Here is a 24,667-nt window from a genome sequence, read left to right on the forward strand (position 1 = left end):
TGAGGTACACCTGTGCACTACTCATGATGTCAGATCAGCATCCTGATGTGGCACACCTGTGAGGTGGGATGGATTATCTCAATATGGCAGATGTGCCCACTACCACACATTTGGACTGATTTGTGACCACTGTTTGGGAGGGATGGTTATATTGTGTATCTGGAATGAATTTTAGGTCTCTACGTCCATCCCATGGGGAATGGGAGCAGTAACAAAGGTGTTGCGTTTATATTTTTGTTGAGTGTAAATATTCCACCATCAGCTTTAAGTGGATTATTGTAAAGTAGAAGTGTTTGGGCTCCACAGCAACTCATTCACAAGTTTAGTGTACAAAGTCACAAACACTTGGCTGACTCAGTCACTGCAGACCTCCAACCCTCCTCTGGCATTAACATCAGCATAAAAACTGTCCACGGAGAACTTCATGGCATGGGTTTCCATAACCAAGAAGCTCCTGTAGGTGTAATGTATAAGTCCATAAAGTGTACCATTTTAATCTGATAAGGAAACTGCAGCAAAAATGGCTAGGTGCATTTATTCTCATTTGAAAAAACATTTTGATTTGATCTTTGTCTGTACAGCAGTGTTGATCTCGTTCATGCTAGCTGCTGTTTTTGTCTCTGTTTTGTTTAAATGTGTTTAAGCTCAATATCACTGGTTGAAGATCTTTTATCTTTAAAATCAAACCCTGCTTCATACATCCTCTAAGATCAATGGATGTTTTGTTCACACTGTGGGTTCCTAATAAAAATCTACTGACATGCTTTGAAGTTTCGGGACTGTGAGTAGGTGTTTTGGAAATGAAACTGGTGGGCAACAGATCGCTTAAAAAAAAACACTCCTACCTGAGGACACGGTGACTTTGGCTTCACATGTGAGGCATCACACGAACACATGCCTACTGTGCATTCACCAAACGCAGAAGGCATTTATTAAGGCCACCAGATGATTTAAACAAGCCAGGCAAGGTGATTAAGGCCCCCTTTTTCAAACTGCACTCCAAAAGAGAGCCACTTGAGTGGCCTTAAACATTTCTTTCACACTGAATGTGTGCTTGTAAGCATTCAACTGTCTGTAAGATGTTTTTTTAATGCTTTAATACACCCTAAAAACGTCGCCATTCAGGAACAACCTGTACAGATATTTGCCATTGTATATACATTCACGGCAGATACGGATACACTTCTGTACCTACATTATTACCTACAGTTTAGCTTTGGGCAGCTGCTCACAATCTTACTTATGAAAAGTCTGTTTCCTCTGCAGCAGTTCTGATTGTTACCATGGCAATGCAAGCAGTGAGAGGAGGAGGAGGAGTGAAGAGCGCTAACCTCGTTATTGGACCCCCCTTCCCCCCTTCAGGCCCTTTTGTCAAGAGCAGCTACACTGCTGGGACATGAGGGTTGCATTCTTCTTTTTCGGCTCAACAGAGTGAGAGGCACAAGTAGTTCAAGCACCGAGCACTGTCATCTTTTGTCAGAGTGCCTATTCTGTAACTCTGCATGGTCTAAAAAAAAAAAAAAATCAGAAACAATAACTCAACATTTTGCAAAAATGTCATGTGACTGACCTGCAACTTGTACAGCTCTCTCTCTCATTTAGTGTCACCTGGGATGAGCTCCAGGATCACCATGGATGGGTGGGAAAATATACATATTTGCATTGATAAGATCCTGCAAGATAAGATCAATGCAAGTGTAATCTAGATCACAGAGTGGGACAGAAATGAGTGAAGTGAAATATATATATATAAAAAAAGTTAAAGTCATAGCGGTTGACCTAAAGTGTTGCTGAGGCTTTTGGAGGTTTACAGATAATCCTATGTGTAACCACCTAAAACTGAATTTTGGACATGAAAATGCAGAAAGTGTGGGCAAAATTGTTGGTACCAGAAGATCAGTGTAGTCAGTTTGTAGTCAGAGCTTTACTCAACAATCCTGTTTAAACCAGCTTTGGTTCCTTCAAAATGCAGTTTCCAAACCATTTGCTATAGTCTAAAAATGGAAATGTAAGGCAGTCTCGAAAAGGGAGATTTTAGACTATTATTGACTTATTTTATTAACTTAACTGCAATGATACGCAATGGCAGGCACAAAGTCCAGAACTGGAAAACCCTTATCTACTATCTGGATATCCTGACTACACCGGACACAGTAAAATAAAGAAACCGCTGATGTTCCCAGAGGCTAAGGACCCCATTATACCCACCATGTCCTGCCTGGCAAACAGAACTGTACCACAAAGTTGACGTTAAACTGATATCGACTTTGTCAGTGTTGTCATTAGCTGCCGTTTTCGCTAACTCGTGCACCTCTTGATTTTTGTAACCTGGTGTGTTATTATATTTCCTGCCACCCGGTTAAAGACAGCATGATATGATGTCCCTGTGTTCGTGTTGTTGTTGGTCCAGGTTCAACACTGCAAGTGACCAGTGACATAGCTGTGATGTCATAGTTTTGCAATGTGGAAACACCATCACAACACACACCAAACCCTAACCCTGACTGCCATCCTATTTTTTCTTGAGAGTCCATCGACAGGTTTTTTCCACGATGCAAAACTATGACATCATAACAATGCAATTGGTCACTTGCCATGTTGAACCTGGACCAGCATTTACTACAATAATCCAAAAACAACGCCCAATACGGGGATATGAGATACAATTGTGTTGGTTTTTACTATTTTACATTTGAAGATGTATGAGTGCTAATGGTAGTAGCTATAACGAAGACATAAGTCAGCAGTTTAGCCTCATTTCTGCAACCTGCTTGGTTTTAAAGTGGTAGTGGAGAAAAAAAGAAAGAAAGAAAGGCTTTTGTTGTCAAAATACAATCTAGTTTTATTGAATTTCTGGGCCCCATGAAACAGAGATAAACACATATAGAAATAAGATGTAAGACTACAACATGACAACAAACTAGGAGAGAAAAATCTCTAAAACTAACCAGTTAACACAGTGCAACCTGATATTAACCTAAAATGATCATTTTTCTACAGGCAAGCAAGCATCAGTAGTGTGACGTGTGGAAGAAGAAAAAACAACCCTAACTTCAAAACACATACAAAACAACATAAAATGAAATGTACAGTACAAACATAGCCAAAAGATGGCGTTTTCTAGATATTCCAGCTTGAAATAAACAGCATGACTGATTGTCAAGCTTAGTCCTCTTAAATCATAATTTACATAAGCATTCTTAAATATGAATGTAAGACTGTGAAATAGTGTCCAAACTCCTGTAACACACTGCCACCAAAGCTCGTTTTATTTTGAGGTCTGCGGCGCGTAAATTAATACATGTAATTTATTCGTTATAACAGATGTGCTGTAGATCATACACGATGGGAGCTGTATCAGATCTCTCCTGGTAATGCTTTTTAAATTGGGTCACGCTCTACTTTGGAACCATCGAGTCCCTGCATTCACAAACTGTACTCCTCAGAGGAAGAAAAGGGGACGGGGGGCCACGAAGGTGTCGACAGTGCCAAGGACATAGGAGACGTACTCGAACAGCAGTTAAGATGCCGCGGTACAAACAGAGGGATTGCATAGTTCGGCAGCATTGTCTTTCGCAGGTTTTCCTACCGAGCCTCCTAGTTTCCTTTTTAAAAGTACCTGCACAGCCATAAAACCTTGCCCCCCCCCCCTCTGTGTCACTCCAGTGGCTTGTTAGAATAAGGAGCGAGATGAGAGGTCTATTTTTACAAACGAGGGGGTGAGGAAAAGTGAGACGGAAGGTGAGATTTTATGAGACAGAGGCAGGAGCTGAGTTTGTGTTGTGTTCACTGTGAGCACATTCTCGATCAAAATGCGCCGCGTTATGAAAGTTTCTCAGTGCCTTTTTGGTTTCGAGGGACGACCTTCGCTTAAAGTCAAGATATTTAAAGAAAGGAGGAAAAGAAACATTGAACACAAATTCAGTATTGCTAATCTATTATTATCTTCAAGTCTTTCTACTCGTTTATAAAGAAATTACGCTATCCACTACATTATATGAGTCGGTAGAACTTTCTGTCATTTCTGGAATGAAACTAATATCCTGAAGCAGGCATGGCGGGGGTCAAGCACTGGCCCACGGAAGGAGGAAAGACACGATAAAAACAATGAGAGAAACAGAGAGAGGTAATGACAGGAGGAGGATAAGAGGAAGAGAGAAGGACGACGGCCACAGAGACGTCAGTTTGGAGCCTCGGGTCACCTCATCAGGACTCTTCTGCTTCTCCACGTTTGGCCTGCAAATGATCAGTGGCCTGACCTGTGATATGCTCTCCTGAAAGGCAGACGCAGGAGAGAACTGAGATAGACCTCAATTTCTCTGTTTGTACTTCATTTTTAGACCCTAAATGAGCAGAGTAACTAATTAAAGCAACAGGGAAGTAATAGTATGAACCTGGAAAATTCTGTGCATTCAGTGACTCAGAAAGTATTTGGATAATGACACTTTTCAGGAGGCAATTTTCTCTCTCTGTACACCACATAGTAGATTTAAAATCAAACAATCAATATTCAAGACTTTCAACTTTAATTCAAGGGGTTTAACAAAAGTACTGTATTAACTGCTTTACCATTTCTATAAAGATTAAGCCATATTCAAAGCAGTGTTGCCAACTTAGCGACTTTGTCACTATATTTAGCGAGTTTTCAGACCCCTTAGCAACTTTTTTTCTAAAGAAAGTCGCTAAAAAAACACGTGAAAGAGCGTATCGCTTTTACTCTCAACAAGCAGCGGGTGCTGTAACACAGTCAGTCCTCCTTTACTCTTTTACTCTTATGCTGTTTTGTGGATCACAAGGTTTAAAACTACTTATAAACACACACACACACAAAGTAACTCCACCAGAGTGCCTATTTCGGGTCACTTTTGCCGGTCCAAGCCCGGGTAAAGGAGCAGGGTTGGAATTGTGACATTAAAAAAAAACAATAATTGCTAAAAGAAATTTAATTTGTACTTCTAAATAAACTCTAAATGCATTTAGGACGTTTTTACTCACTTTATGTCTCTTCCACGATGTTATTTCTCTCTCCAACAACATAGGTTACAATTAGATTAGCATGATCAATTATGCAAATTAGGCGATGACGTCATTTAGCGACTTCTAGCGACTTTTAGGACAGCCAATAGCGATTTTCCTTACTGAGGAGTTGGCAACACTGATTCAAAGGCTCAAGTATAATTGGACAACTGACTGACAAGCAGCTCGTTATTTCATGACAAATAAAGCAAACATAATAGCTGAATTTTTGTGAATTTCAAATATGAATGAATAATTGATACCAATAGCAGAAGGCCTGAAGGACCACAGAAGATGACTAAAAGTGCAAGATGGCAGGATTATTTCAATGGTTAAGAGAAAAAACATCCCAACATCTAAACAAGTCGAGAACACTCTCAAGCAGGAAGGTGTATCATTGGGTCTCCAATCAAAAGATGCTTTTGTTAATGGAAACAGATGTTTACAATGAGGTGCAAACCACTGGTTACAGGCTCAAGACTCAGAAAACATGTGAAAGAGCCAAGTGTACATATGTTTGGACAGACAAAATCAAGACTGACTTTTATCACAATGATGGACGAGAAGGGGAAAAGTTAGTATGTCAAGCACGGTGGAGGCAGTGTTATGACATGGATACACTGTCCATGTCGTGTTTATTGATGATGTGACTGCTGATAGAAGAGGACAACGAATTCTGAAGTGCAGAGGGGGTTATACTCTCTGCTCAGATTCAACCAAATGCTGCAAGCTTGATTGGATGATACAAAGCAGGCTGCAAAAGTTTTTCATGGCAAAGAAATTGAATTTTCTACGGTGACCTGATGTCAACCGAGTGAAACACTCTTTTGGAGTATTCAACTAAATGCATAAAATTAATGCAAATTTGAATAAAAACCTCTTGAATTAAAGCTGAAGGTCTGCACCACAATCACATCTTGATTGCTTGATTTTGATTTGTTTTTATTTATTTCTTCTTACCTCGAGTATGGTTCTGCTGTGTGCTCTGTCAGGACTAAGCCTCAGATTCCATCGATGGGATCTATGGCTTCGCCCGCCATCATCCTCGCTCTCCGTGGTGTCTTGTCGTGCTACTCGAGGACGTTTCCGTCTCCGTGAGCTGATTCGCTGGAGAGAACCAGGCTCCTGGAGTCTGAACAAATTGAGTCAAAGGCACAAGGTCAGATACAGTAAGGTACAGCGCAGCACACTGTGTGAATATGAACGTGTCGGTGACCTGCAGTCTGTATCCTCTATATCCGCATCTGCGTCACTCTCCCCCTGAGGGTCAGATAACACACACTCCTCCTGCAATGGAGCGAAAAAGACAAGAAAAAATATATAATAACCAACAGAAACACAGAGGAATGTGTTAGCAGCCATTAAGCTGGGATAAAATATGACAAATACAAAAGTGTTTTCAATTTTTTGAGTTTTTAAAATGAAAGAAACCCATAAATCCCAGTGACTCATCACAGACCAACACAGTTTGTGAAACCAAATACCACTTGATGATGGCATTTGTCTGTGTGAGTGTGCTAATGCGTCACTTTTTATATTACCACCATTGTTATTAAGCATGAATCAGCTCACACCTCTATCCATAACGTAATGAAGTCAGAGAGTATTTATATCCCAACAGTACCAGTCTTTTTACCTCTTTCTGTCACAGACAGACAGACAGACAGACAGACAGACAGACAGACAGACAGACAGACAGACAGATAGATAGATAGATAGATAGATAGATAGATAGATAGATAGATAGATAGATAGATAGATAGATAGATAGATAGATACTGAATAACGGGGATAACTCAAAAATCATTGATTTGTCTAAAGGTTCCTATTCCAGAACACAAAATATATCACTGAATACTAAACTGTATATTATAGTAACAAGAACTACTGCCACTCTGTACTGAAAATATAAGTTTAGCATTTAAAAAAAAAACAAAAAAACAATGAGCTATTAACATAATGTGCTGTGTGTTTTTATCTCTGGCCAAAAAATGCAGTTCCTGTAATGGCCACTTGAGGCTGAATCCAAAAGCAAGTCACCACAGCGCCCTATGTTAAAATGGCTAATTTTGCAACACAACTATAAATTGTTACAGCCTGCTACCAAAAAAAAAATCTCCCTTTTCAAGACTGCCTTACATTTCCATTTTTTAAATATAACTCATGGGTTTAAATTATAGCAAGGCTTACAGTTTCCATTGACTGAGGGTGTGGCCTCAAATGAGCAGGTGGGTGCAGACACAACTATCCGGTTGTTCAGTGATGACGTGACGAATCCTACTTCCGGGCCTAAAGTAGTCTGTGTTTAATATGGCTTTTGTGTTGTTAACATGTTTAATGTTATGTATTTTCTTATATTTAATCTCAAAAAGCTCCTAAAACAGTCAGTGATCACTGTTGACCTCCCTCAGCTTTTATTACCGCTAATCATTTATTTAAGCTCAGTTTTTAAAACCTTAAGATGTAACTACAGCCCAGCCCATGCAGCAGTATATGAATGACTAACCTCGTATTGTGGATGGATTATCTCAGTTGTTCTCCTGGCTGAAGTTTGGTCCTTTAACAGCATCCTGCCATGCGATTACATTTGTTCCTGACCACCGAGAACAGTCACGTTAACTTTTATCGAGTGGAAAAAAAGTTAGCTTGTTTATATTATGCTAACATAGCTGTGTCGCTAGCGGTCACGTAGCACATCATTATATACCAGCTAGCTCAACTTCAGTAACCCTACAAACGTCACTGCTGTTTAGTTTTCTGTCTTCATTTATGCTGGAAGTGATAACAGAGCTGTACGTTTTAATTTGTTTCCAAATCCCCGCAGTCAGGACATGCTATATTGTATTTAGATAGAAGCTAGCGAGCTAACTCCCTGCTAACTTCTAACTCCGTTAAATGTCATAAATTCCGTTTTCACGGATGCCTGGATGCTAAACTCAATTGTTACACCTGGTAGTGCAGAACGCTGATCATTTTATTAATACAGATGAAAGACTTTAGACAGTTTTTCAACTCTCAGTAATGCCATAGTGATCGTTTGATATATGGACCTGCAGCGGAGTTTAGGTCCAGACACGGCTAGTGACGTCAGACTGAACAATCGGATAGCAGCTAGCAGCATGACAGGGATATAGCAATGATTTTCGTACAACACAGTACTGCAATATTTTGTGATTTTTTTTAAGAATACCAAATATTGATAACTTTTTAAAATATAAACAGCATAGACAAACTAACGTTTTTAGCATTTAAAAAAATCACTTTCGTGGGGCCCCACTTTGCGTGGGGCTGCATGGCGTCAACGCAGTTAGCTTGTTCACTCATTAGCACCATGCAGCCCCACACACAAGGTGATCCACGATAACTCCCTAACAGAGATTTGCAGCGTTAATGTGGTTATGGTGTTGATGTAATTTTAACGAGATTAACGCTGACAGCACAGCATGTTAGAACAGCTGCACTCTGCTAAACAAGCTACCTAGTTCAGGCTAGTTTTAGGTTCAGGCTACAGTAAACAGATAAAGGCATTTTATTAAATGATTTCATTATATTTGACTTGTTTGGTAAATTGCTCATGCTTCCCCTTATCTTGGATATTGTTTCATGTAAGGGTAGCTAGCATTATCACCATCAATTCAGGAAAACTGTATCACAAATCAAATCACCCACCTCACTGATTAAAATATTTGCGGTGCTTATTTCCATTTCGATACGTATAAGCCAATTATACAGAGTTGTGCAAAAGTCTGGAGTCCCTCCTAATTTAAATTTTTTGCTTTAAAGAGCCAGAATTTTTATTTTATTTTTTAAAGTGGTCTTGAGCAACAGTACTCCAGCCTTTCTGGAGCTCTTCCACAGTTTTTCTTTGGTTTTTCCCCTCTTTCTGTCAGTCCAGTGGCTGACACTTTGGTATTCGCAGCCTGTCACAAAACACAAAACTTGTACTCATTTGTGAAATCTGTGCAAGATGCCAGAGGAAATAAACTATTTGTGCACCAAAAAGGGTATTCCCAAAGAGCTATTACCCAAAAACCTGGCAAAACGCTGGATGTCCTTTAAAAAAAATCTGTGGAAGACAAGTAGAGGACAGAAGAAGTGTCAGGCCTAAAAATCTAACCACAGCAAGAGCCAAACTGAAAAACAATAGCAACCGGTCCGCTGGAGTGAGGAATCCAATTTTTGTTTGTTTGTTTGTTTTTGAGGAAGTCAGGAGAGAGGAACATAAGGATTTTTGTTTGTTTGTTTGTTTGTTTTGTTTTAACATTTTATTGCTATGTCTGGTTTTATTACTATGTGCATATTAGGGCTGCCACGATTAGTCGACTAGTCACGATTACGTCGACTATCAAAATCGTCGACGACTGATTTAATAGTCGACGCGTCGTTTGAAGCTTTGTAAGATCACAAAAGACGCAGGAATAAGTAGTAGGATTTAAGAGTGTAATAACGGACTGAAACAGAAGATGGCAGCACTGCATGTACAAGGATGCCAGCTGCCGTTAAACCCCGAAGAAGAAGAAGCTGTGTCCCAGAATTCATAGCGCAGCCCAGCTCAGTTTCCAACAATGGCGGCAGCTAGTTAGTTTTAATGCTACTCTTATTATTCTTTCTGGGTCACAAAATACACGTTTAACATATTTTCAGGCGAGAATGTAGCTGTGTAAACATCAAATATCTGCTCAGTTTATCAAGACACCACATATTTTCAAAAGCGCTCCGACGTTTTCGGAGACGTCTGTTACCCACTAGCTTGATAGCGAGCCGGGGGCTAGGCTCACTAACGCCGTGAAGAACACCGGACTCCCGGCAAATCGTTTTCAAACCCACCGCCGTCTTTCGCTACTCAGGTTAAACATGATATATAAGTCACTTAGATAATTCGTTATGTTATTGTTTGGCTTTTTTTAGTACCGTAATTGTCGGGCTATAAGCCGCTACTTTTTGCACAAGCTTTGAACCCTGCGGCTTTTAGTCAGGTGCGGCTTTTCTATGGATTGTCCATGATTTTTGTCATATCGTAAGACGATTTGTTTTGTGTGTTCCGCTGTTGTACGGCACTACGTTGCCTGGCGGAAGGATCGGGGTTCAAGAGTGGTATGTTAGTCACATGTCCGTCCGCCAGGCAACGTAGTGCCGTACGAAGTAGCGCGAAAAACAAACTTCAAAGTAGCGCTACGCATTCAGCGGGAGGCGTGGATGATGAGCGGCGATAAACTTGCGAAAAGCAAGTTATGCTCAACTCCACCGGTGGATTCTGACAGTGTGGAAAAGTGAAAGCATCCACGATCACCAACGGATTTTGAAGGGCTGGACTGCTGCATGATGGAGAGGAGGACACCGCCACGGCCCTTCTGAGGGTGTTCGACTCTGACACTGACAACAAGGATTTCTTTGGTTTTGAAAGTGACAACGAAGGAGAGAAGCGGAGAGTGGATGACGAAGCCATCCTGAGCCTGTTTGTATCCGACACTGGAGGAGAGGACTTTGGTGGTTTTAGTGCGCAGGAAGAAGAGAAAGATGGTGGTGAATGACTGACTTTTCTTCTTGTTAAAGCTGTGTCACTGCACCTGAGCCTAAAAGGTAGTCCGAATCTATTTTTTCTGGTGTGCTGTAGGCTACTGTTATGTACTACATGTGCAAATATGTACCCATAACTTGTTTTTCAAAATATTAATAAAAGTGATGTCTCCAAACACCAGGCTCCATCATGGCTTGGTGTTGCATTTCAGCCAATGGTGTTGGAGATTTTGATCTAGGACAAAGAAGAACTTTGAATGTCATTCAAGAAGCCTGGAGAACTATTCAAAAATTTATTAAAGAAAGATTGTCTAAGAGATTTCAAGCTGCGTTGAAAAATAAAGGTCGTACCAAATATTGACTTTCAAGCTCTGTTTTTGATTTATATGCTGTATTTACCTGTAAGTTTGTGCATGTTAAGATAAGATAAGATAAGATAGAAATAGATAATTCTATTCTAATAGAATAGAATAAAATAAAATACTATATACAGTAGAATAAAATAGAATAAAATATACAATAGTATAAAAATAGAACACAAATTCTATATACAACTGAGTAAAAATACAACTTTGTCAGAAAAGTTTCAGTATTTGCCTCAAAATATGACAAAATATAGAGATGTTAGGGCTGGCTCAAGACTTTTGCACAGTGCTGTATATCAGTTAGCAATAAATGGTCCAACCCTAGTTTTAAGAGACTGAAAATCCTTTTTGAAAATGTCTATCTGTGGCATGAGCATCAATCATCTGGCCTAAGTGAACCCTGGTATTACTCATGTACTGCTCACAAGCTGGAATCTTAAAAGCCTATAAAAATGCCAGCTGCCTGCCAGGAAATCAACACAAATATCAAAAAGTCTTATAACGTGTTACATATCTGGACTCCACACACAGCGCTCTGCAACAGCATTAAGTAGCTGCACACAGAGCACTGTCATAAAGACACGCACACATATGCTACACGTTACCTCTGTGCCGTATCCCTCAGAGTACCTGGTTACCATCACTTTGTTTTTTCCACAGCGTTCACACAGCCGCGTGTCCTGAGAACAGAAAGCAGGAAGAGAGACAGACCTACTGATTAGATTCACACCTTGAAAAAAAAAACAAAAACGAAAAGCTAACACGTGATTCGTCGATATCTGTGAACAGGTACTTTAAAATAAAACAGGGCAGCGACAAAGATGCAGAGAGGTCGTCGGGCAGCATTTAGAGCCTGATTACAGATGAAGAAACACTCTCAGATCTGAGCGGGTTGAGCGACGGCCACAGACACTTAAGTGGAAAGCCTGAGCACTCACCGGCGTAGGCGTGTGTGCTTCTGAATAAAGTGTACAGGGACCGGCCTCGCACAGACACGCTACATCTACCTCTCTGCAGCTCACCCCCATCTAAGACAGAGAGACAAAGACAGGGAGGATAAACAACTGTGATCTGCTGACTTGATGAAGCTTCTGGTCCCTTTTATCCTTAGACAGCAGCATAATGACAGAGATATAGGGAAGGAGTAAGAAGCTTGTACAAACTTACATAAGGTACAGCTATATCACTGTCACATGACCTGGGATGAGCCTGGCTGTTGGATATCATTGGCAAAAGTTTTCATATCTCTGTCAACGGCTCAGAGGAGAGATTTCTGGCTTTTGACATTATCTGCCTACTCACTTAAAAATGCTTGACTGCCAAGTGCTGAACACTAGAGTTATTAAAAGGAAAAAAAATAACACAATTAAGTCAAAAAGTTGGGCTATTACGTGTTCAGCAACTGGACCTGTGGGTTCCTTCGGTTACATTTTGTGTCAACTGCAGCCTACTTTAGAGCCACATGCAGATCTAAGAGGTACGCCGGTAGCAGGTATAAATAAACAGCCTCACCTCACAGTCATTGTCGGACGTCTCTCCGAAGGTAAAGAGGCCGTGGGAGTCGGATTCCCTCCGCAACATGACCTCTGACCTGGCTCACGCACTCACATAGATTTGCTGAGACGCACAAACAGCACACAGTCAGGTTCAAAGTTTGTCATCACTTAACCGTGAACACCTTATACTCGGTGTCTTCTTCTGATGCTGATACTTAGCAATGTGCTGAAAACAACAGAGTGACTAAAAGTAGTTACCCTATTCCTGATTTCTTAGGGTTTGTTTTTTGCATATTTGTCACACTTACATGTTTCAGAGCATCAAACTAATTCTAATATTAGACAAAGAGAACCAGAATAAATACAAAATGTATCCGTTGCAACAAGTCGTCCTGAAGCAGCAAAGCAGCCCTGACCATCACACGACCACCACCATGTCTGACTCTTGGTATAATGTTGTTTCATGAATTGCTGTGTTAGTTTTTTGCAGATGTAATGGGACTCAAACTTTCTAAAAAGTTCAGCTTCTGTCTCATCAGTCCACAGAATATTTTCTCGGAACTCTTGAGGATCACCAAAATATTTTTGGTAAATGTGAGACCTGCCTTTGTGTTCTTTTTGCTCTGCAGTGGTTTTCTCCTTGACCTCTCCCATGCAGTCTGATTTTTACCCATTCTCTTTCTTATTGTTGAATCATGAACTCTGACCTTAACTGAAGCAGGTGAGGCCTGCGGTTCTTTAATGTTGTTCTGCGGTCTTTTGTGACTTCCTGGTTGAGTCGTCCGGGTGATCTTGGAGTAATTTTGGTAAGCCACTCCTGGGAAGGTTCACCAGTGTTCCACTGTTCTCGAGTCCCAAAACCTTAAAAATGGCTTTGTAACTGTTTCCAGACTAACAGATGTCAATGACTTTGTTTATCAGCTGTTTCTTTAGATCAGGACATGATGTGTTGCTTTTTGAGATCTGAGCCTGCTTCATTTTGTCAGACATCTTCTATTGAAGTGATTTCTTGATTCGCCAGGTCTGGCAGTAGCTAATGAACCTGAACATGATTTAACAAAGCGGGGCAATTAGTTTTGCACACAGGGGTTGGATAGCTTTATTTTTACTTTTATAAATAAAGTCATCATTTAAAAAACTCGTTTTTTTAATTTTAATCAGTTATCGCTGTGTAATGTTAAAATGTGTTTGATGATCTAAAAGAAGTAAGCATGACAAATAAGGGGAAAAAATCAGAAAGAGAGTACATGCATTTTCACAGCACTGCAGATATTATAAAAGTATGAGCAACATCAGTAGCAACATTAGACATTTATATATTTTCCAGCTAAAAATACAAGCACAAATCACTTAAATGTTCTTCTGTTTTTAGCATGTATTTGTTCAATGAGGACCTGTAATTAAATGACTTTTTTTCTTTAAAACAGTAATAAATCAGTCATAGCTGGGTCAACTAACAGCCTGGAAAACCGTGAAGTGTTGTGCTTTGAGTTAATCAGTGAGGGGATAAATGCGTTATTTGGCTACAAACTTGGTGTTACAGGGGTGTGCAAATATGACGCGGTCTTTACTACGCAATCCGCGAGCTTGTGCTATCAGAGATGTGTCATCACGGCACCTCACTGTAAAATCCGTTCAGCAGTGTCCGCACTCCCATTACGTAATAGCACAGCAATCAACGTTAGGGAGCCGGGGAACTTTTCCCATAAAGATACGGGGAAACACGCCGTCTGCGTTTAAAGGTTTTAATTTTTTAACAAACAAGAATTCAAACATCAGCTACAATTTTCAATTAAAAACATTACGAAATAAACTAAATGAATTACAAGTAAAAAGCAGTAATTTAGAAAAGAACTGAGTGACCCGTCTCACCTCAAACGCATCCTGTCCAAAATCGCGGAATAAAGCCATGGACGGTGGTCGTAGTTGTGGTCGTAGTTGTGTAGTATTTAGAGGATGAGCAGCTGGACGCGGCGGTGTTTGTCATTGTGGCGCGGGGAAGCCATGAGCTCGCGCTGCTTGTGAGTATTTGACATTGTAGCAAATCCTCCGTGTGATGTCAGCGCCAGCGATGACGGGCAGCTACGGTCCGGGAAGCGCGTGCTCACTGGGAAACCGAATGTTCGGGAGCGCGGAGAAGCAACGGCACATAACAGGGATTTCCGTCCGGTGTTTTCAAAATAAATGCCTTTGAAGCTAACCATTGCGTGCCTTTTTTGTACCACTCATACATTTGAAAATGATGAATCTGTGGACGGAATACTAAAAAACAGGTGTGAACGTTTCCTGAGACAAAACGTAAATCCAGTTGTTGAAAAAAAATGGTTTCAAAATATTACAAAGTATAACTTGAGAACCCCCCTGAAAATTGAATTTTTAGTAAAAACTAAATTACACTTAAAATATAAATAACAAGATAGGTATTATTGGATTTTTCAAAAAATCTGATGACGTTTCACAAATAGTTTTTACTATCCATAAGTCACAAATTCTTTTTTCGATGTCTTAAAATTTCAACTAACTCGAACCTGTGAGAAAGAGTGGCCTACATGAGAACTTAGTCCACTCTTAAACACTAGAAAGAAAGAAAGAAAGAAAGAAAGAAAGAAAGAAAGAAAGAAAGAAAGAAACAAACAAACAAACAAACAAACAAACAAACAAACAAACAAACAAACAAAAGTGGGATTTATTTTTAAGGCTACAGTGTTTATTCATACTATTTGTATTTATCTGTGGTAGTTTTATTTGTACATATTAACCGGTATCTATGTATGGACAGCAGAGAAAGAATTTCATTGCACAGAGAAATGCTTTTCTTTGTACACATGACAATAAACACTTTGAATCTTGAATCTCCTAACGGTTCCACAGACATGATTCTGGGCACTGCTCTGCTATGGGTACTCTGTCCTCACTCAGGGACCTTAACTGTCCAGTCACATTCTTTCCTCCAATAAAACACCCATTTCTTGTGAGTTAGTATATGAGCTCATGTTATATATATCCAATAATTCAGTGCTCTTAAAACATGACCTGATTCAAATGAAGGTTTTTTATATTGCACTTTTCTACAGTACTGGAGCACTCAATGCACTGTATACAACATGCCTCATTCACCCATCATACAAGCACTTTTTTGTATGCCTAAGTGCTTTCCATCTAACAATCATACTCCTCAATACACACTACTCAACTCAGGGTTCAGTATCTTGCCCAAGGATATTTGGCATGTGGACTGGAGCAGCCTGAACCATCAGTCTTCCAGCTAGCAGATGACCTGCTCTACCTGCAGCATCATATGATAACAAGGTGATCATTTTGAAACAGGTGTTTTGATGCCAGAAAGAAGTAGAAAGGACCACGGTGGTTAAATAAAATAATAATTATAAGCTCACGGTCTTAAATCTGGATTTTTGGTCAAATTGCACATTTCTGTTTTTGAAACAAGGACATGTCCACAGGTATGCAGACATGTGAATATGGATGCAATTTTGTGTGTGTATGTTGATGCTTTTATCTACATGTAAGAACCATTTCACACCACTGAAAACTGAGCTTTTGATAAAAACACCTTCCAGAATTTAGATTTTTAACTCCTCCATTTACAGGTGAGCAAGGAAAGGGGCAAAAGTGTGCACCTGTGTCTCCTTTCCTGATGTCAGATGGTGCTCTGTGTTACTATTTATAGGATTTTCATTGGCCGACATCTCTACACAATGAGCTGTTGTCACATGCTACTCTGCCATGCCCTTGACAGCACATGAGGTTGTTTTCTGACATTTTCATGTGGATGGGAGATATTTAAAAAACAAACAAACAAAAAAAAAACAACAGAAAAAAAAATACAGAAAAATCTTTGTTTTAAAAAATACTTGTTTGTCCGTACAGCAGTCCCTCGCTATAACATGGTTCACTTTTCACGGCCTCGCTGTTTCGCAGATTTTTTTTGCATGCTTTTTTTTTAAAGCGCATTGTGTTCTGCGTCCTGATTGGCTGCACACCATTGTCAGTCAATCTCGTGCCGTGTCTCCCGTACTGTACAGAATGCTTTCAACTTGTCAAATTTACATAAATCTTCGATCTCTAGCAGTGTGATTCTGAAGTGCTGTACTGTACGTTTTATCCCCAACAAACACAAGAATGTTGACGAAACGTTTTGCACGGTCAAAGGCATCTATGGTAGCATCCAAAAGGCAGAGGACAATGCTAACCATAGCACAGGCAGTTGGACTTCTGGACATGCTAAAGGAAGGTAGAAGTTACCGTATTTTTCAGACTGTAAGGCACGCCGGATTATAAGGTGCATTAAGTAAAACAAAACAGTCAGAAAAGTCAAACTTTACTCAAGTCATTCTTCTTGCTTTCTCCACTTCCATACGACTGATTCATTAGTGTTGAATTCTCTCACAGCTGCTCTATTCTCATGTTCTGGACCTGAAAACAGGGTTTGATCTTTGGTTTCATTCCATAATACTGGACTTATTTTTCTACGGTTTGAACTTTGAGAGTGTTTAAATACGAGAGAAAAATGTGAAAATGTTCATGCCTGTCTGAGAAAAGTGTATAACGTGTGCAGTGAGGGTTTTTACAGCCTTAAAACATCTATAATAATTGTAAAAAAAAAAAAAAAAAGTTGGCTACTTCGCGGATTTCACCTATCACAGGTTGTCATTGGAACGTAACTCGCGCAATAAACGAGGGACCACTGTACTCTGTAACAATGATAAGATATGATACTAAACTGCCAGAATATTTTAATCCATATTGTTCTCTACCTCTGGCTGGGTTGTCACACCCTGGTTTTGTGAGCCGACAATACATCAGGTCCAGTGAAAGGAGAAAATGTACCATCACTGGTCACAAGTCCCGCATTGTTGCAATGAATGTGTGCTAGAAAGAAGTGTGGCACACTGGTATGTAATTGTCTTCAGAAAAATAAGACCTTCAGTTGCTTGGCGAAAGATGGTGCACATTCAAAGGCATGTGTTGAGTGGTTTGAATTCAAGGTCTTTTTTTAGCTTGTTCTAGAGAATCTTTGGCATGAAGCTGAAAGCACATGCCCAGTTCCTCTTAGATTCAGGTTCAGGATACTTTATTTGTACCTGCAGGTAGATTTGGTTTGCAGTGGATGAGTCATCAATCCTCACATGCACATTTTTCAAGACAACACAGAAAACACAGAGTCCCTTCAACATCATCTACATTTTGTTCATTTAAATGATAGCTGCTGAAAAAAGCTACTTTTACATAGTTTAGATTTTATTGTTCTGCATTTGGGTTAATGCATTTATGGACATAATAATAATAATAATAAATAATACTGTATCTGGATCAGTAAAACAGCTAAACGCTATCATTGCATTCTTTCTAGAAAACTGTGACATGGTCACTGATATATGCATCTTTATTATCTAACTAAATTGATAAGTCCTAGTTCTAAGTGACCTTGTAAATGAAATATTTAAAGCTCTAATTCCTGACCCCCCACTTCTCAAAAACATCAAACTGGGTACGATTATGGGTAGTTTTTATCCTGATCTTTATCTTGGCACCGGGTTACAGTCAGCAGTTGTGCCGGGACAGACAGAGAAGCAGTTGAAAAGAGATGCATACAGTCACATATACAAACACGACAACACAAATATACAGAGGGAGACATGGAAGTTCCCACTCATTTTAATCAAAAGAACTCACCCGGAAATGCCATTCCCAAGGGGGATCTGTCTGTTTTTGTACAGATGTCACATGATAACTAAAATATTGTTAGGTTAGGGCAGCTGACATTATGTCTGGTAACTGGGTAAGAGTCAACCTAATTCAGCCTTTAACTGCAAGTATGAACATGTTTTAGTGAACACACACCTCACTATCGGTACTAACAGATTTTTTTTTTTAAAGCCCTTAACAGAAATGGTCTCAGTGGAGACGTGGCTGTAAAGTAGTCATTCTTAAGGAAGGAAAAATGGAGAAAAGGCTAAGGTATGCAGAACTACACAAGAACTGCACTGATGAGTGATGAATTCAAGTGTAAAATATTTGGTTGATATCAGTATATAAGGAGGAGGCTCTGTCATGGTTTGGAGCTGAATTTCAGCCAGTGGTGTTGGAGATCTGTCAAAACGATTTTTCATGTGTAAAAGTACCACCAGGTTTTTATCCACCATTAAATTCCACTTGAAATGCATTTGCTGCCTTGTTCTGCATTACAATGATCCAAACATACTGCCAATGCAGTAAAAGCATGCCTAGATAGAAAAAAAACACAGTGGAAGTCAGTCATGGATCGGCCTCCCCAGAGCCCGGACCTCAACAGCACTGAAGCAGTGCGGGGTCATTTAAAGGGGGCCAGCATGCAAAGAAGAGCTTTGTCTTAGCCTGAAGAACTATTCCTGAAGACTACCAAAAATTTCCCAGAGAGAATTCAGGCAGTGTTGAAAAATAAAGGTGGTCGTACCAAATATTGACTTTCATGCTCATTAGAAATGTACAAACTCTGTTTTTGCCTTAGATACTGTATTTCCATATATTTTTATATGTATTTCAATTCAATTCAAGAACTTGTTCCACCTATTTCCCCCTTTTCCAAAATGTAAATATGAAGGGTGGTCTGAGACTGTTGCAGTACTGTATATGCTAAATGAGCTTAACCATTGCAAATAGACCTCATTTTAGCCAAAATGTCCCTTGAGCCCTACTGCTGCTTGTAGACAGCAGGCCCACTGAACAAGATAAAGTGTAATTAGGAGAGGCTTAATGGCCTTGGGAGGGATCCGCATTAGAGCTGCACGTCGACCATGCAAACGACTCCCTAGAACACAACTGTGTATTTTGTGTTTTGAAATGCTACGATATTAACGATTATAACTTGCAATCTTACAGCAGTGTTTTTGCAGTTATGCTCACTGAACTCTGTTTTTTAAAGTCATTAATTTGTTTTCATTAAGGATTTATTTTCTGTTATGAGATGCTGTTGTACCCATGAATATTTTCTCCATTTTAGCACAAGGTTTAAGCAAAGGATTTACAAGCATGCATGGAATAATGGTGCGTCATTGTGTGCTTTGGCCTAATGTCGTGCAGTTACTGTTTGCTGATTTGTTGTCCACAAAGTTGCATGTAAAATGAAAGCAGGTCAACATTTGGTCAGTTGCACTCTTTTATGTGCTCATAGGGGAGAAGGGGAGGCAAAAGAGGAGGGGATATCACAGATCTTCAGAGGCAGATAGAGAGGTTCTGTATACACAAGTAGCAATACAAACAGGAGATCCAGGCTCGATAAGAAAATTAAGGGAAAGGGTGCAACTCAAATAAGCCGAAATTGATACACCAACGGACGAACGAGTCTCTCTCGCTTCCTCATGAAAGCGCCCTCGTTGTCACTTGGAGAACAACAGAGGAAGATGAATGTCGAGGGACGGCTACAGAGGCACATCATTTGGATATTCAGACAGGCATTCTTTGGATTTTCTCATCAGATTTGGATACAGGACTAAATACAACCTGTCAAAAATTGTAAGAATTTTCCTTTGTCTGAGGCTGTGAGCTTCTGGCACCCAGGCAAGATACCGGTGGACTTTTGGATCAAACACGGCTTGTCATTTTAGATGCGAGGGACAAACGCTACACCCTAAGGCAATTGCAGGTTACGGTGCAGCGAGAACACCCAGAGGTGGTTGAAAAATTGTGACTTGGGTGTGTGAGTTATGCACTTCTGTGGTGGACAAGTGAGGCAGAGCATCCACAGACATTCAGATGGATACAGAGTGTTTGTGAGGTGGTTGTTGAATGCATGGTGAGAAGACAAGGAAGGATTTAAGTTTTGCTTTATGTGAAAGATCAAGACGTGTGGAAGAACCTTATTCCTTTTTTTTCTAATATAAAAAAGAAGTTTTCACTTTGGAGTAGACTTTTATTAAGCAGGAAAAAGTAAGTATAGGTCGCCACGGTAATGGTATTGGATTTTTACTTTTGAGTTACAGGCAGCTTTGAAGGAACAATGAAGGAGCTGGAACAATCCAAAGAGCTGACCTGGGATTTTGACCAATCCTGGAGTTCATTGCTAACACCAGCTGCACGCCTCTGTCTCAACACCTTGGATTTTTCCGACCTCTGGGATGAGGAAGACAGCACAGAGGATGAGGGAACCCTAACAACTATCAAATCATCAATTTGTCTCCGAGCACCTCCGGCGCCCCCTCCTCTTCCTCCCCCACCTCCCCCTCCTCCTTCTCTCGCCTCACCTTTGCCCTCAGCTTCACCTAAAGATGGTACCGTTAAGTCTCGCACTTTGAAGCTTCACTGGAGGGAGCTGCAGAATCTGGCACCGCTCCCCAGGATGACACGCTTTGGGACTCAGACCATTTGGGCCAGACTCGAGCCGGTGAATTTGGATAAAAACCATCTGGAGTACTTGTTTAAGTCTAAAGCCAATAGCAGCAGTCTGAACATTGTTTCAGGGCGGCAGGTGAGACTGATGACAGAGACATCCTTTTGTTCATTCATCCATGTAATTCTGGTTTTCAAATAGCTACAAACTGATGTGCATTATATAGATTAAAATGCCTTAAATCCTTTTTTATTCCCCCTCAACACAGAAGCAGCCATCAATATCGGTGTTGGGAGTGAAGCGCAGCAACATCATAACTATTGCCCTGAGCAGCTTGCCCCCTCCGCGCCTCCTCCCCCCTGCTATCTACAGCATGGACAGCTGTGTGTTAGAAAGAGAGGACATTCAGGTACAGTAAAGGGTAAATCGCCCAGATTTCGAGCTAAAGCATTTTTGTTTGATGAACTACCCAGCAATACCCAGGTAAAATAAAAGGGTTACAAACTAGGTCTAAGATAATCTGTTCTACGCTCATTCCAAAACAGCGTCTTCAGGCACTGATCCCGACTGAAGAGGAACTCTGCCTGATCAAAGAGGCCAAGGCCCAGAACCCTAATGCCTCTCTGGCACCGGCTGAGCTTTGCCTCCTCACTTTGGGGGAAATCCCACACTTGAGCACCAGGCTTCAGCTTTGGGCCTTTGCTCTGGATTACGACTCCTTGGAGAGGGTAAATAAAAATCCAATAATTTCCCACTCACAGATCATTACATAATGAAGCTTTGCCAAGACCCCTTGGTGTCACATTTTTATGCACTCCATCAAACATTTAAGATATTCCCATAGACTTCAGTAAGTCTATAAATAGTCTGGTTTTATCAGTGTTCCTGGATGCATAACAGTGATAACCAAAGAACAGAGACAGAAGCTTGTTGCAGATGGAAGAAGCTTGCATAAAAGTTGCCTAAAAAGGAGCAGCCAAGGCAAGCTCCTCTCGTTGTTTTTCTATGGCACGCCACCACTCCCACCCATGTGCAGTTTTCATTGCTTGTATTCATGCAGTATCATGGTACACTTTGAACAACACACAATATGTCAGATAATAACACATAAAATGTAATCAAACATGATAAACTACACTTTAGTGCACAGTTTGGAGAACCGCAAATAATGTCTTGCAAAGTTGAATGAAAGTGCAGGACAAGAGATGCTGCTGTATAAGGACTCTGCACTTATACAAACTAACACAGGTTCTGCAGGGCAAAAACACCACTGTGATGACTTCTCCTAATACATCACCTGACTAAAAATAAAAGATGGATGTGATGGCTCAACTATTCTATATGAACCACCAAAACGCCCTCTAAATGTATACTCCTCTTAAAAAGGAAATTGCTGAGCCTCTCTTCCATCTGAAGTTGGGCATGGAACAACTGGCAGCCAGCCAGACCTTCAAGTACATCCTGGCGACAGTGCTAGCGATCGGTAACTTTCTCAACGGATGTAAGGTGAGTGCATTCCGACCCAAGCTTGATTTTGTCCATCTTTCCATTATTTCTTGCAACACATTGTTTTATCCCAAGGCCCGTGGTTTTGAGCTGAGTTACTTGGGGAAGCTGTCTCAGGTAAGGGACACACACACTCGCCAGCCCCTGCTGCACCACGTCTGCGTGTTACTGCTGCAGCTCTATCCAGAATCCTCTGACCTCTACTCGGACATCACCGCGGTTACTAAAGGTGGAAAGGTGTGTGGCTGCATCTGTGGATTTGCATTTGTCTAACACAGCTGATTCATTCTGAAGATCACTTATAGAGTCAGTTAAACCAGCAAACTGTGGAAAGCACAAAACCTTCTCTTCTTTACAGTGTGACTACTCCCAAGTCCAGTCTAACTTTACCCAGCTGGAGAGCCTGTGCAAAGCATCATGGGAGCAGGTGAAGCTGCTGAATAAAGCCGACGAAAAGAGGAAAGGAGGAAAGGGGGAAAAGATGAAAGGGATAGGTGATGAGGCCCTGGCCCCGGACGGTTCGCTCCGTCACAGGCTTCCGAAGATTCTGAAAGAGTGTGAGGAAAGGCTGAAAGTCCTAAGAGCCGTCCATCGTAGGGTTATCAACAGGTACTCTAATCATATTTTAAATGATATTTGTTAGCAAACAAAACATTTTCCATCTCAGTCCTTACTCACATAGGCCAAGCACTTTTTCAAGTTTCACTGCTACTTCCTGAGCCGTGGGGACTATTTGTACAGATGTTTTCCATACAACGTGTACACATCCACAGCAGTCTGCTAGCAATACAAGGAAAAGCACAAGGAAGTTTTCATTGCAGCATCTTAAGCTTCTTTGTGATAAATTTTATCTGAAAGTTCTCTAGCAATTGGTGGTTTCCAGGAGGCCATGGATCTGCCAGTGGGTATGGCAGACTGACTGACTCCTTACTCAACAAGTCTTTGCTTACACCGTTTTTACTTTTTTCTAGGTTCCACTCTTTTCTCCTGTTCCTTGGCTACTCCCGGGCCATGGTGAGGGACACCAAACCGGAGGACTTCTGCAAAACCATCAGTAACTTTTCCCTGGAGTACAGGACCATGCAACAGGCTATCCTACTGCAGAGAGAAAGAGAGCGGGAGCGACAGAAAAATGCGACCGAAAGCTCGGGTCCAAACACCCCTGTAGGAAAAAGAAAAAATCAACAAACTCCATCAAAGGTTATTACACTAAATTAATTTATACAAAAATATTATAGTCAATTTGGGGGGTATGAGGGCACTATTTTATTAATCCATTCATACTCCTCCAGGACAATGATGAGCAGGGTAGGCTGGAGGAGGTACTGAGAACACCCGAGTCCATGTCAAGATTGGATGTTACTTTGCCTCGAAACAGGAAGAGGATGGCTGACCTCCAAGGTACTTTATATAATATGCTCATTCCATTTTTTGTATATATATATATGTACATGTATGTATACCCCCCCCCAACAGCCCTTTTGAATGTCTCCCTACTTCTGAGGTCTCAAGGTTGGCCAGTATGATTGTCACGTGTCACAAATGAATTCCTTTTTGTTTACCTCACAGGTGCATTTTCTCGGAAAATGAAGTGGTGACCCTGCTGACATATGCAGAAGCAATGTGTGATTGTTATTAATGGCATTGTTGTTACACTGCAGCTTTACATTTAGAGCACTATACCAGTAAGAGATTGACAAGCGCATGAGATTTCACATGCTATTCAATGTTAATGAATAAAATGGTTTTGGTAAAATAATGGTTTTGATCAAATACATAAAAATATATTCATTTCTATCTCTGTCTTAATGGAACTAATTCAAATAAACTACAACTTCAACAATCAATTGGATCAAATCTATTGTGTATGTAACATTAACTGAATTTTTCATATTAGCTCCTTAATAAAAAATAAATAAAAGTAAAGACTCAAAATAGAGACTGGCAAGCGTGTCTGTTTTTAGGACTTAACCCCTGCTGCTCTCAACCAGTAAAACACTACAGTTGTGCCTCGGTTTCGGGTTAAAACAAAGGACAGCCATCAATGTTTTAGAGCCACAAACTAGCAGTGTCGTACGTACCGTCGGGTAGTCAATTGATTAGCATACATGAATGTCGTCATCAATGAGCGGCAACGGCAGTGGCAAGAGCACGAAACCTATCAGCGAAGAGATTAAACAGACACGGGCTCAGGATATCCAATCAGAAACTAGGATTCGGAAGCGGGCGTGGCCTTCCCCTGTCGCCAGTGCGAGTCGACGCCATTTCGTGTCCACTGGTTTCAAGGTGATACGTTGAGCCAGCAGCGCTGTAAGCGGATCTTTACCCGTGCAAGTAGAAAGAGCGTTGAATTGTTCTCATTTTTAGTGTTAAACTCCTGGTGAGTATTTTTAAATGAGAGATTTTTTTTTACCTTTTTACATTTTTTTGTTTTTGTCCTG

General features: G+C 40.6%; 2 protein-coding genes across 3 annotated transcripts; one reads left to right on the forward strand and one right to left on the reverse strand.

Moving 5' to 3' along the window:
• Window positions 1-2,816: 2,816 nt before the first annotated feature.
• On the reverse strand, window positions 2,817-14,631 carry LOC113018262 (uncharacterized). Its single transcript, XM_026161322.1, has 7 exons — window positions 14,267-14,631; window positions 12,411-12,515; window positions 11,837-11,926; window positions 11,504-11,578; window positions 6,233-6,303; window positions 5,977-6,148; window positions 2,817-4,274 (listed from the first exon to the last, which is right to left on the reverse strand). Exons 2-7 carry the CDS (start codon window positions 12,477-12,479, stop codon window positions 4,065-4,067), a joined length of 687 nt encoding a protein of 228 aa, XP_026017107.1. The 5' UTR covers window positions 12,480-12,515; window positions 14,267-14,631; the 3' UTR covers window positions 2,817-4,064.
• Window positions 14,632-19,356: 4,725 nt separating this feature from the next.
• LOC113018257 (FH1/FH2 domain-containing protein 1-like) lies at window positions 19,357-24,049 on the forward strand. 2 transcript variants are annotated; one of them, XM_026161317.1, is made up of 9 exons: window positions 19,357-20,858; window positions 20,989-21,129; window positions 21,266-21,448; window positions 22,107-22,226; window positions 22,302-22,463; window positions 22,585-22,835; window positions 23,198-23,426; window positions 23,519-23,627; window positions 23,796-24,049. In XM_026161317.1, exons 1-9 carry the CDS (start codon window positions 20,391-20,393, stop codon window positions 23,822-23,824), a joined length of 1,692 nt encoding a protein of 563 aa, XP_026017102.1. In that variant the 5' UTR covers window positions 19,357-20,390; the 3' UTR covers window positions 23,825-24,049. The 2 variants fall into 2 exon arrangements, with proteins under 2 accessions (XP_026017102.1, XP_026017103.1); XM_026161318.1 differs by having other exon boundaries at window positions 22,107-22,463.
• The last annotated feature ends 618 nt before the right edge of the window (window positions 24,050-24,667 follow it).

This window comes from Astatotilapia calliptera, unplaced genomic scaffold, assembly GCF_900246225.1.
Source record: "Astatotilapia calliptera unplaced genomic scaffold, fAstCal1.2 U_scaffold_50, whole genome shotgun sequence".
In the NCBI taxonomy this organism is placed as follows: domain Eukaryota; kingdom Metazoa; phylum Chordata; class Actinopteri; order Cichliformes; family Cichlidae; genus Astatotilapia; species Astatotilapia calliptera.

Excerpts from the sequence above, each read along its gene's own strand:
- LOC113018257 (XM_026161318.1), top strand. The coding sequence starts at position 20,391 with ATGAAGGAGCTGGAACAATCCAAAGAGCTGACCTGGGATTTTGACCAA. Across the intron at positions 21,449-22,106 it reads ATTACGACTCCTTGGAGAGG|GAAATTGCTGAGCCTCTCTT; the intron begins GTAAATAAAAAT and ends CCTCTTAAAAAG. Across the intron at positions 23,427-23,518 it reads ATCAACAAACTCCATCAAAG|GACAATGATGAGCAGGGTAG; the intron begins GTTATTACACTA and ends ATACTCCTCCAG.
- LOC113018262 (XM_026161322.1), bottom strand. The coding sequence starts at position 12,479 with ATGTTGCGGAGGGAATCCGACTCCCACGGCCTCTTTACCTTCGGAGAG. Across the intron at positions 11,927-12,410 it reads CGTCCGACAATGACTGTGAG|ATGGGGGTGAGCTGCAGAGA; the intron begins GTGAGGCTGTTT and ends TCTCTGTCTTAG. Across the intron at positions 6,149-6,232 it reads ATAGAGGATACAGACTGCAG|ACTCCAGGAGCCTGGTTCTC; the intron begins GTCACCGACACG and ends CAATTTGTTCAG.